General features: G+C 38.0%; 1 protein-coding gene across 1 annotated transcript in view; it reads left to right on the top strand.

The window, feature by feature from the left end:
• The window catches only part of glceb (glucuronic acid epimerase b), a 69361-nt gene extending 59581 nt beyond the window's left edge, over positions 1-9780 (top strand). Inside the window, exons 4-5 of the mRNA XM_073836152.1 lie at positions 751-990; positions 4806-9780. Of these exons, the coding sequence (XP_073692253.1) occupies positions 751-990; positions 4806-5830 (1265 nt within the window). The 3' untranslated portion in view covers positions 5831-9780. The remainder of the gene's footprint in view (positions 1-750; positions 991-4805) is intronic.
• Positions 9781-12908: the final 3128 nt, after the last annotated feature.

Raw genomic sequence — 12908 nt, 5'->3', positions numbered from 1 at the left:
AATCCATAAAAAAACGTGTTGAGTGTCAGATGTTTCTTCAGACATCATTCTAATATGCTGATTTATTATCAGTGTTGAAAACAATTTTGCTGCATAATATTTTGCTGGAACCTGTGATACTTTTATCAATGTTGGAAACAATTTTGCTGCTTAATATTTTTTTTGGAACCTGTGATTCTTTTTTCAGGATTCTTTGATGAATAAAAAGTTAAAAATAAGCATTTATTATAAAATGTATTAAAATAGACATATTTTCTAACACATTACTTTTTATCCATTTAACACATCCTTGGTGAATAAAAGAAAAAGAAAATAATAATTTACTGGCATCAACTTTTAAATGGCAGTCTATATTGTTACAGATGATTTATATTTTAAATAAATGCTGTTCTTTAAGTTTTTATTTATTAAAGAATCCTGAAAAAGTAATAAATCAGCATATTAGAATGATTTTTGAAGGAGCATGTGACACTGAAGTAATAGTGAAAATGTAGCTTCTCATTACAGGGAATAAATTATATTTAAAATATATTAAATATAAAACCATTATTTTAAACTGTAATAATATTTCACAACATTACTGTTTTTACTATATTTTTGATCTAGTAAATGCAGCTTTGATTCGCATAAGAGAATTCTGCAAAAAACATTACAAATCTATGCTGATCCCAAACTTTTGAACTGCAGTATAAATTCTCTTCAGTTTGACATCTGGCCTGTAACATCTCTTCTTCTGGTTCCTCCCTACAGGAGTACCTTTGTCCACCCAGTGGGGCCCTCAAGGGTATTTCTATGCTATCCAGATAGCTCAGTATGGCCTGAGTCATTACAGCAAGAACCTGACAGAGAGGCCACCTCACATGGAAGTGTATGACACAGCGGAGGAGAGAGACAGCAGGTCTAGTACGTGGATTGTCCCTAAAGGCTGTTCTCTTACCAGACTCTATGACAAGACCAGAGCCACATCAGTACGACAGTTCAGCGCTCCAGGTACCACAGCAGATATTGAACTACATGCTTTTAGTTTATTTTGTCTAGTTTCATTTGTCTGGTATTCTTTTGTTCTTCATACACTTCATTATTCATCTTGGATTCCATGTCTTCCAGGTTTGCACCTAGTATGCATACAATTCAATATCAAACTAAAACAATAATTTATCTTTTTAAAATGCCATGTAAACCCTTCAGTCTGATGAAATCAAACCAGTCCAAGTTTTTCTTTATCCCTACCTGTTTTCTTATCTCTTCTGTGTTCTTCTATCTGCGTCTTTGCATGGCTTCTAATAGTCCTGCTCCACTGGGCATGCACATAAACACCCTCAAAACGTCAAAACACACTTTACTAACATTGCCTCATACACTAACGCTGAAAGGTTTGAGGTCAGTATGATTTTTAAAAAGAAATGAAGGCTTTTATTCAGAGGGAAGATATTGAATTAAACAAAAAGTTAATCAAAACTACATTTATAATGCTGCAAAAATTACCATATTAAATTGTTCTTTTGAATTTTAAAAAAAAAACCCTGAAAAAAACCAACACAGGAATAATTTACATTTTAAAATATATTCAAGCACCGCTGTCATCTTTTATAAATAACAAAGACTCTGTTTAATGATTACAGTGCTTATTTCTCTGTAAAAATTGAATGTTCTTTCATCAGACAGAAATTTTGTTCTTTCAGTCACTACGTTGCGCACACAGATTTAAGGGGTGTATCAAATAGTGAAGGAAACATCTCTGCAGCCTTCAGAAATCGACCAGATGGAGGCATCACAGTAGACCGTACATTATGTTCCTCCCTTAGGATACTGCATGATAAGACAGCATTTTCGGGGTTTCGGACACACCATGCTGCTTACCATTGAGCTAATCAATAGCCATTAGAATTAGCAGGGCTGTCGCGCTGGCAGGCAGTAATTGGTGTCATCACCCGCAGCATTGATTAGAGCGGGGCCAACTAGGACACACTGGGTCCAAGGCTCCAGCAGGGCGCTGTCTCCCTTTTGCTTTCTCCGTCCTCCACATCACTTCTATTGATGGGAGGGTAATCAGAGCAGGACAGTACAAATCCACTTAGTCTCCACATTGCCTTAAGTAATGGATTTATGAGTGCATTAAATAGTAATAGGGGCTGTTTGAGCCAAAATGTCCTTTGCTGCATCTTTTTTTTCTTCTTCTTTGATTTGCTTTTGTCCTTTATCCTTCTCTTGTCCTATTACTCTGCCTTGCATGTTTTCTCTCTCTCAAGTAATCAACCTCATTCTTGTTCTCGTGGTCTTTTATGCCTTCTTCTCTCAGTAGAGGGTGTGAGTTGGTTTCCTTTTTGTTCTGCATAACCTTGTCAGAAGGCAGCACAGATAGAGGAGGCGAGAGGGATTTGGCTCTAACAATGAGAGATGACTTTAGGATGAAGTGTTGAATGTGCATTTCTGTAAAAAGAGAGATAAAGTACTTTGATTGAGAGTTGGGAAACTGATCTGCTCGCTTCGCAGCAAGTTCGCACTGCAGTGTGTTCAACAGTCTTCTGAAAGAGAAATGAGTTTCAGCACTGTCCAATGTGAGATGGACTGGTTTAAAGTTGTTTCACGGATGGCGCTTTTCTGCCACTCTGACATCAACTTGTCTGTTTAATTAACCCTTGGAGAAAGTGACAAGTGAAACCTTGTGCCTTCAAGACAATCCCTACCATCAGTATTCACTAGTACTATATACTGTGTATGTGTGAATCTGTACTCGTTTAGGTGCTTGCGTACTTGTTTGTGTACGCAAAGGGAAACTGATACTGTATATCAGTGTTGCACATTTTTTTTTTCATATGCAGCAAATGGCGATAATGTGAAATAGAGGTGAACACATTTCATGCCAATCTGCCACTATACACAGGTTGACATTCAACAACAAATTCACACGTCCCTAAAAAATATTAGAAAACTTTTTAACTGAGCTACATAAGCTACTTATTTTAAAGGAATAATTCATTTAAAATAAAAAATTCTGTGACCAATTATTCACCCTTATGTTATTTTTATAATCCATTTAAAGGATTAGTTCACTCCAGAATTAAAACTTCCTGATAATTTACTCACCCCTATGCCATTCAAGAAGTTCATGTCTTTCTTTCTTCAGTCAAAAAGAAATTAGGGTTTTTGAGGAAAACGTTCCAGGATTTTTCTCCATATAGTGGATTTCAGTGTGAATCAGTGGGTTGAAGATCCAAATTGCAGTTTTAGGGTGTGTTCACACTTGTCAAGTTTGATTCGATTAAAACAAACTCTGGTGCGATTTCACTGTTAGTACAGTTCATTTGAGTAAGTGTGAACGCTGCCATCCGAACCCTGATGCGTACCAAACAAGCGGACTGAGACCACTAAAAAGATGGGTCTTGGTCCGCTTCCAAACTAACCCTGGTTGCAGTTTGAATGAAGTATGAACGCAACATGGACCAAATACTTCTGAACAAACCAAAAAAGAAAGTAATAACAAGATGCGACACTATGTAACATGTTTTCACGAAGTGAACAAGTGCTGTATCCAAAACAAAATGCGCATAGGGCAATCTTGGAGCAATGAGGTAAAGTGCCTTTTATGAGCTCTTTGTGAGTTTGCAGGTGGTAAAAGAAAAATACACGCAACAATGTGCACGCTTAGACCAGCAGACGGCATTAGGTGTATTCGACTTAAATTGGCACTGAGCAAATCGAACGCACCTTTTCCTTTTGTTTGGAGTGTTCAGTGAGTGAGATATATGCCATTCAACCCAACCAATCAGGTTGTGAATGTATCACTATGCCTTTAGTTTCGGTATCTTTAGGTTTGCTAGTGTGAACTGGCAAAAAATGCCAGTGTGAACGCTAAGTGGAATAGGACAAAATTGTCCTGTTCCGAACTGCAAGTGTGAACACACCCTTAATGCATCTTCAAAGTGCTTTACACGATCCCAGCCAATAAAAAAATTATATTATTTTTAACCACAAATGCTTGTCTTGCATTAGCTCACATTGGAAAGGTCACACAGGATATAGGCGGATATACCGACCCAGTGTTTAGAAACGGAACATGCAAAGAAAGTCAAACGCACTTAGGTAAATAGGTAAAATGACGAAGAAATTTTGAAGTTGGAGAAAATGAGATGATCCCAGATGATTTTCGCTCTACCCTACCTTTTTACACACAAAGTATACAGACGAAGAACTAACCACACATGACCTTTCCAACATGATTATGTATAGCATAAAATCGTGGACACAGAGCTAGTGCAAGATGAGCTTTTGTGATTCAAAAGTATATACTTTTTTCTTTTTTTTTAAAAAAATAACTGATCATTTCGCTAGATAAGACCCTTATTCCTCGGCTGGGATTGTGTAAACCCTTTGAAATTGCACTGATTTGGACCTTCAACTTGTTGATCCCTATTAAAGTCCTCTATAGAGAGAAAAATCCTGGAAGGTTTTCGTCAAAAACATATTTTTGTTCAACTCAAGAAAGAGAGACATGAACAACTTGGATGACATGGGGGGTGAGTAAATTATCAGGAAATTTAATTTCACGAATGAACTAATCCTTAAAAAACTGTCAAAAATACATAGAGGCGCAAAACAGAAAAAAGTTTGAAAAGCATGCATCAAACATTTGCAATTGCAAGGGTTTTTGTGCATGTAAGATTGTTTGTTTGTTTCTTATGGCACTAATTTAGTATCAGCACCATGAGCTTGTTATTGTACCGAAGCGAAAATTTCTGTTTTGGATCCAACAGTCATTCTGTTGAACCTGTTATAACATTTTTTTTTCTATTCCTCGTTTCTAGAAAACTCAGAGGGCATCTCACTTCCTCTTGGCAACACTAAAGATTTCATCATCTCTTTTGACCTGAAGTTTCCATCTAATGGTAGTGTCTCCGTCATCTTGGAGACCACCGAGAAAGGTCCTCCATTCGTAATCCACTATGTCACCACCACCCAGCTCATTTCTTTCAAGGACCACGATATCACTTATGGGATTGGCCCTCGGACTGCATGGACCACGGTCACCCGTGACCTACTCACTGACCTCCGCAAAGGCATTGGCCTCTCCAACACCAAAGCGGTCAAAGCCACCAAGACCATGCCACGCCGTGTCGTGAAGTTAGTGGTGCACGGCCACGGGATGATAGACAACATCACAATCTCCACCACTTCACATATGGCAGCTTTTTACGCCGCCAGTGATTGGTTGGTGCGCAACCAGGACGAGCGGGGTGGTTGGCCGATCATGGTGACTCGTAAACTTGGGGAGGGCTTCCGTGCGCTGGAGCCGGGTTGGTATTCGGCCATGGCACAGGGGCAAGCCATGTCCACTCTAGTGCGCGCCTATCTGATGACAAAAGATGACACGTACCTAAAGGCTGCCCTGCGTGCAACCGGACCTTTCAAACTGCCATCGGAGCAGCACGGCGTCAAAGCCATGTTCATGAACAAGTATGACTGGTATGAGGAGTACCCCACAATCCCTAGCTCCTTCGTTCTGAACGGGTTCATCTATTCCCTCATAGGCCTGTATGACCTGGCGCAAACCGCAGGTGAGAAGCTAGGTCGGGATGCAGGCCAGCTGTACAGCAAGGGGATGGAATCCTTGAAAGTTATGCTGCCCTTGTACGACACGGGGTCGGGCACTATCTATGACCTGCGCCACTTTATACTGGGCACGGCGCCCAATCTGGCCCGTTGGGACTACCACACAACGCACATCAACCAGCTCCAGCTGCTGGGTACTGTCGACAACTCGCCCATCTTCAGGGACTTCGTCAAGCGCTGGAAAAGCTACCTGAAAGGAGGGAGGGCCAAGCACAACTAAAGCGGAGCACACCTCTAGGATCTCTTCAGGCCCTCACTTCCTCTTCCCGACTGCCACCATGAGGGCCACTGTGTTTAGCGAGGAGAAAAAAAAAATGGCTGAACACTTCGGTAGCCCTCAGATTTTTCTGTTTGAGACAGTAATTGCAGTGCTTCTTGTGTCTGTGCTGAGGTTTTAATTAGGTACAAACGCAGCTGCTTGTAGCATGTGTCTGGATAAGGAAGAGGGAGGGCTTAGGTATTTAAAATTCAAAGCTCCAGATCTGCAGGTTTGAGTGTGAAACGCGTCCGCTGAGATTTGCCACATTTGGGCTCACTTCAGTCAAGATGAGGAACCGTGAAGCAGCTTTCAGAACCTTCTTCCAATGTAAAGCTCAGACGATAATTAGTCATCAGACAGGCAAAATCCTAGAGAACAAACTTCAGCTGCAATAGTTATTTCAGTTCATAGCCTGTGAGCAGAACATTAATGCATATAAGCTACAGATAAAAATGTCCTCAAGTGTAGCATTGTTATATTTCACAGAACACTGAAGGTTTACTCGGTCGGTTTGACATTGGAAGGAAACCCAACGCCTTTTGTTCAGCCCACAGCCTTCAGTCTGCATTTCATGATCCTTTGCCCTGTCAAACTCTCGCCACAATCAGATTGAGCTGTCGCTAATGCGGACCAGTCCTGCCCATAATGCACTTAAAGCTTTAGAGAGGTGGTCGCAAGTAACTTCATGTTTACAACAGATTTCAGGAAACATTGCTGTAGTTCTTAAGACACCATTGTCCGGGACTAACAAACACAGAGGCTGCTTTTTGAGAAATCTGAGGGACTCTGAATGGTCATGTAGCTGGTGTTCATCCAACCTCAGTTAAATTGTGCTACATGTAGATTGGTCATGCACTTTACTTGTGTGGCATGCGTGTGTGTGGTGATGATGCGTTTATACAACCACGTGATGAATTATGACTTCATTTTTGACATCAATCCAATTTTTTTCTCTCTTTCATGCCTTAATGGCGGTGAATCATAAGGGAATTTTCAAACTTATGTTTGATGATTATGAAGTTTATTGTAGCTGTACCCATTTCCTTAAATTTCTTTTTTTGTTGTTGTTTTTTTATCAGGTGATTCTTTTATACAGTTAATCTTTGGACAGCTGTTTTATTTTTATCAGCAGCATGTCCATTTTGGTTTGAATGTCACTCATGTGGAACAAAAGAATGAGAATGTTTCTTTCACATTTACAGTTGAGGTCAAAAGTTTACATACACCTTGCCGAATCTGCAAAATGTTAATTATTTTACCAAAAATCCATGTTATTTTTTATTTACCTCGGACCTAAATAAGATATTTCATATTAAGGATGTTTACATATAGTCCACAAGTGAAAATTATAGTTTAATTTATAAAAATGACCCCATTTAAAAGTTTACATATGCTTCATTCTTAATACTGTGTTGTTACCTGCATGATCCACAGCTGTTTTTTTTTTTTTTTTTTTTTTTTTTAGTAATAGTTGTTCATGAGCCCCTTGTTTTTCCTGAACTGCCTGCTGTTCTTCAGAAAAATCCTTCAGGTCCCACAAATTATTTGTTTTTTCAGCATTTTTGTGTATTTAATCCCTTTTCACCAGTGACTCTGTGATTTTGAGTTTCATCTTTTCAGACAACTGAGGGTCTCATATGCAACTATTAAAGAAGATTTAAACGCTCAGAAGGTAAAACGATGCATTAAGAGCTGGGGGTGAAAACTTTTGAACAGAATGAACGGTTTTGATGACTAAATATCTTTTTTTTTTCATTTAGTACTGCCTTAATACTTCTATGTTTCCTAGTAGACAAAATAAGTTAAATTTACCCTGATCTTCAAATTCAAAAAGTTTTCACCCCAGCTCTTAATGCATCATGTTTCCTTCTGAAGCATCAGTGTGCATTTAAACCTTATGTAATAGTTGCATACGAGTCACCAGTTGTCCTCAGTGTGCAAAGATGGATCTTAAAATAATAGAGTCATTGTTGGAAAGGGTTTAAATACACAAAAATGCAGTTTAACTGTTAAGGACAAACAAGGAACTCAAAAAACACAGCTAGGGATCAGTCAGGTAACAACACAGTATCAAAAGTCAAGCGTGTGTAAACTTTTGAAGGTTTTTTTTTTTTTTATAAATTCAACTATTATTTTCTCTTGTGGACTATATGTAAGCGTCTGTTATGTGAAATATCTTATTCAGGTGAGTACTAAATAAAAGAATAACATGCATTTTGCATGAACCTTCTTATTTTGGTAAAATGAACATTTTGCAGATTCTGCAAGGTGTATGCAAACGTTTGACCTTCAACTGTAGTTGAATAACTTGCATCTCAGCCAAGCAAAAGATGCTGTTTCAGACACTGATCAGTACTTCCTCATTAAAATAGTGAAATGATTTGCATGTAGGACTACAGCATATTTTTTTTTATCCGAATGTGTCTACTCACATCATCAAAATCATTTCAGCAGCCTTCTAACTAGTGCAGCCAAGTGTCTGAGACTGCAGATATATCAAAAGAGTTTTGGCCGTGTCACTTCTCGACGTTTCTCAAAGCGGTCACCCGCTTGACCTCAGCAGTAAAAGCTCCACCTGGCTGAATCCTGACGATCTTAATCTCACCTAACCATAGCTGGGAAGATGCCGAGATATTATCCCGTTATCTGGCATCCTGCTGTTCTCAACCATTTCAAACAGATGTTCACATTCCAGTGTGGGCTTTTGGCTTCAGATTTTCAAAAAATAAATGTCAGAGAAGAAAAATGTGGCATTTCTGAATGTTTGATATGAAGCTGCTGATTTGTTTGGCAGAGATAGCGTTTAGAGACTATGGGTGCTTCAGCCCTGAGGCGTAGCTTTTGTGTTGACCACCTTTTGGTTTAAAAATCATGTTTTCCCATGAAAATCAGGTTGCTTGTAGTCTTGCCGACACGGATCTCACATTTAATACTATGCACATTTCATACTTGTCGCTTAATGGACATACAGAGGTTTATTTAAAGAGAAAAAGATGTTACCATTAGTAAGGCAGAGAGCTACATTTCATTTATACTGTACCAAAGTCTTTCAAATTTGGGTTATTTTTATCTGAAACTTTAGTTTTTGTATTGTGCCGTATGGAAGACCATGAAGCATTAGTTTAGTTTTTAGTTTTTTTTTTTTAAGTTTGGAAAGATGATGTGATTAAAGAAATGCTTTGAGGTGGTAGTTACATGCCTTCCTCTTCCGAAGAAATGCCTTTTGATACTGTTTTGTTTTTCACCTTCAGTCTAGATTTGTATAAAATGGAGTGGGTATAGAAGGGAACAGGGGATATTATTAATCACTGCTATCTATGGGGATGTGTGCAAATCTTGAAGTAGAGCTAGGGCTCAGAGCTACATATTTCAAAAGGGAAAAGAGAGACTTGGAACAGCATGCCTGTTCTTGAAAGCCTTGTTTCAAAGCAGCCTCCTTTTTGAGTTGGGTTTACCAAACGTTGTTTGCATTTGAGAGCTCCTTGGAGTAAGCAATGTTAAAGCACAACTATAGTTTCTTTAATTAATTTATTCTCATCTCTCTCTCTCTCTTTCTGTCTTTCTCTCTCTTTTAAAAATGTCCGGACTATGTGCAAAGCCTTCCTCTGCAAGCTGCTGCAGTTTAGAATTGTAAAACAGTAGAAAAGGGTAGAACAGGTTGATCTTTTTCCCACTTTTTTTCGGTTTTATTTCATTCTTGAGTTATAAATTGACATGCGAGGTGTATTTCATGTGTATGCAATAAATGGTTGAACTGGATCGCAACAGCTGCACACCCAGAGGTTGTACAGACTTTGCAAAGGAAGCACAATGTGCGATCATTTTTATGCAGGACAAATGTTTATTAAAGTCTTTGTGCTTTAAATTGCTTTTTTAAAATTGTATAAATAAAGGCATTTCGTTTTATACATGGATTTGTCCACTGTGTTTCTTTTGACTTCAGCTCGTTTATTTAGAATTTGATTCATTTGTTAAGTCCTCAGTAGCTGAGCAGAAATGACCAGTTTTGAACACTGCCTAAGGTGTCTGCTGCATCACCCTGCAAAAGCATTTATCTCGAATGTCCCTGTTCACTATAATCCCCACGACATTCCCTCTATCTCAGGCACACATATGGTCATGGACAGTGCGCTTTAAGTACTAGCTGCAGCCTGGGGTCTGATCCGCCACATTAAACTCTATTCTCATTCTTCTGTCCTGTCTCGGCTTCTCTCAATAGTCTGGATGTTATTTTAGCCAGCATTAGCTCAGCTCATAGCTCTGCTAGACAGTGGGTGAAGGCGCCCCGTAGTGCTCATCTTTTAATGACTGTCTGATCAGATTATCACTGTTTTTACCCAGACTCAGCCAGCTGACGCTTGTGGTCTGTGGTCTGACTGCAGGCAGTGAGGTGTTTTTTCTTCCAATTACTTCAGTCATCATCTTCATCTTACATGTAAAAAATCTCAACAAAATCTTTACTTCAGTGTACTTACGTACACCAAACTTTCCAGTTTATTTCCCCATCTACACTGCTGTTCAAAAGTTTGGGATCAGTAAGATTTTTAATGTAATGCTCATCAAAGTTCTATTTATTTGATCAAAAAGGTAATAGTAAAAACATGATACATTTTCTTCAGAGACAAGCTTATGTCTCATTTGATTAATATAAAACTTGACCTTATTTCCATGTTGTTTTTGCCGTTTTTCTATTATAAATACTTTGGAAACATGTGACTTGATTTCTTCATTGTAGTGAATGAAATGTAACGTAAATTCTAGATAAAACGCTGCTTATAAATGTTACTTTGTAAACGTGTTAAATTGTGATTTTGCATTCAATAGCTGGTATTTTAAAAGTAAATAGTATATAAAATATAGCCTTTTCTGTAGACAACAAGCTGCATGTAAATGCTGGGGTAAGTGTACCCATTAAGCCCATGTACCCTTTAAGACCACTTTCAACTTTAAAATCAAATTTTAAAAAAGGACATATTTTATGCAAATTATGATTTTAACCAATTCAGTGATTTGTTATTTCCCTGACATTTTTTTTTTGTATCACATTTGGCAATGTTGAGTTAGCCCCACATATGCAAAAATTCACTAAATTCACTTTTTTTCAAAGATAGGCTTAAATGGTACAGTGCCACAAAATGCATGCAAACTACAGTCAACACAAGCTTCTCTTGAATGAAAAAAACTTAAAAAAAAGCAATACAATATATTAGGCTTCAAAACAATATATTTAGGCTTCATGCATGTCTTTGTAAAGATATCTTATATATTTTTAAAGAAAAACATTGTCTTTTTTCACCATTACTCACTGTGGTACCAATTAGGCCCAACTTTTTTTTTTTAATGAGAAATCCCTCTAATTACAAACTTAGATCAATTTTCGGAGTGTGCTTTAACCTTACTAACCTTTTACCTTACCTTACACACTACTTTAATTTACAACTATATTTAGATATTTAGGCCTACAAATTACACATTGTGTAGCACCATTATATAATGGGTGTCTGCTAATATTTGATCATACAAAAATGAAATAGCTAAAAAAATCTTGACACAGGATTTTAACCTATATGTAATAGACTGCACATAGTATTATATGGCAGATGCAATCACAATGAGCTATTCAACCACACTGGTATATGTACTAGCCTCTTTTTTACACTGTGGCATAAGGTAGCTTCAGTCTATGATTCTTTGAATTTGCCTGTGTTAACTTGTGACCCTGTGTTGCCTGTGTGAACTTGTTTGCTAGCCAAAATCTAATTTTACTGTTGCAATAAACTGAAGTTATTTCCAGTCAAAATGCTGCTTACAAATATTACTTGTCACTAGAAAATCTCATTTGATCACATTTGTAACAAAATCATGACTATTTAAGTCACGTTTCCAAAGTATTTATACGAGAAAAACGGCAAAAACAACATGTAAATAACGTCATTTTTTATATATTTATCAAACGAGACATCAGCTAGTCTATGAAGAAAATGTACCATGTTTTTACTATAGTAAATAGTTTAACGATAGCATTTGTAATTAAACCACAGTAGCCTCAAATTTACAGTTCTCTGGGACTCCATGAAATGTACTTTAACATCACAAACCATAAAATGTAATATACTTTTACTATAATATTCGTTTTCATAACAGTAAACACAGGTCACAAGTTAACACGGGCACATTTCTATGATTCAGCCAGCTGCATATCACGTCGAGAGTAAAATTCTGACTTGAATCCAAAAATCCGCGGCTGAATTAAAGTAGCTCGGTAGCTCACTGCGTTCATTACTATCGCTACGAATTGACGCACTTCACAAATGCGATGATTTTAGCGTGTGTTCGCTTATTTGTTTATTTTCCGTGTTTCAGCCGCTATGGACGATCATACCAATAATTTGTCATCTTTACAAGAATATCAAAAACATCTAATGAGCAAGTGTGCGTTTATTAGACAGCTTAATATCACGTCAGTTTGTGCTTTCAGAATCGGCGAATCTGCAGCGTTCGGTTCGGTTCGGAGGACCTGAATCAGGAAGTTGGTCACCAGATAACACGGTAACCAGTTAAACCGTAACACAGGTATTGCATTAACGTTACATCTTAATCATTAACAGAAACCGTTTTAAACCATCTAGCGTTACAAAGCTAAGCTTTATACTGACCCTCGTTTATAAAGCAGTATGGTGAGAAATGATTAATGTAAACATGAACCCATTTAGATAGAAAGGCAGTCACATTCCCTCAGTGCTGTCAGTTTACACTCGGGGCGAGTCTATGCTAAAACACTGCCGTCTATCAACTATGGCTGGAGCGGCCTCTGTGGGTGTTACGCCACAACGACAGGCATCTGAGAACGGCTCGATATGAGAAGGGGCAGATTATTTTACTAAATTAAAAGAAAACTACTGGGTGGATCTTTGTCATTCTAGGGTGGTTGTGTACACACACTCCTAACACACATTTCAGTTCAAACAGCTTGTAAAAGTGCATGTGGCACCGGATGACCCCTTTAAGGTTTTTACAGAGAGAGATTTGTTCTTATATC

Source organism: Garra rufa, chromosome 3 (assembly GCF_049309525.1).
Source record: "Garra rufa chromosome 3, GarRuf1.0, whole genome shotgun sequence".
Taxonomy (NCBI): domain Eukaryota; kingdom Metazoa; phylum Chordata; class Actinopteri; order Cypriniformes; family Cyprinidae; genus Garra; species Garra rufa.
The sequence above is the reverse complement of the archived record's forward strand: the minus strand, read 5'-3'. Positions and strand labels throughout refer to the sequence as shown.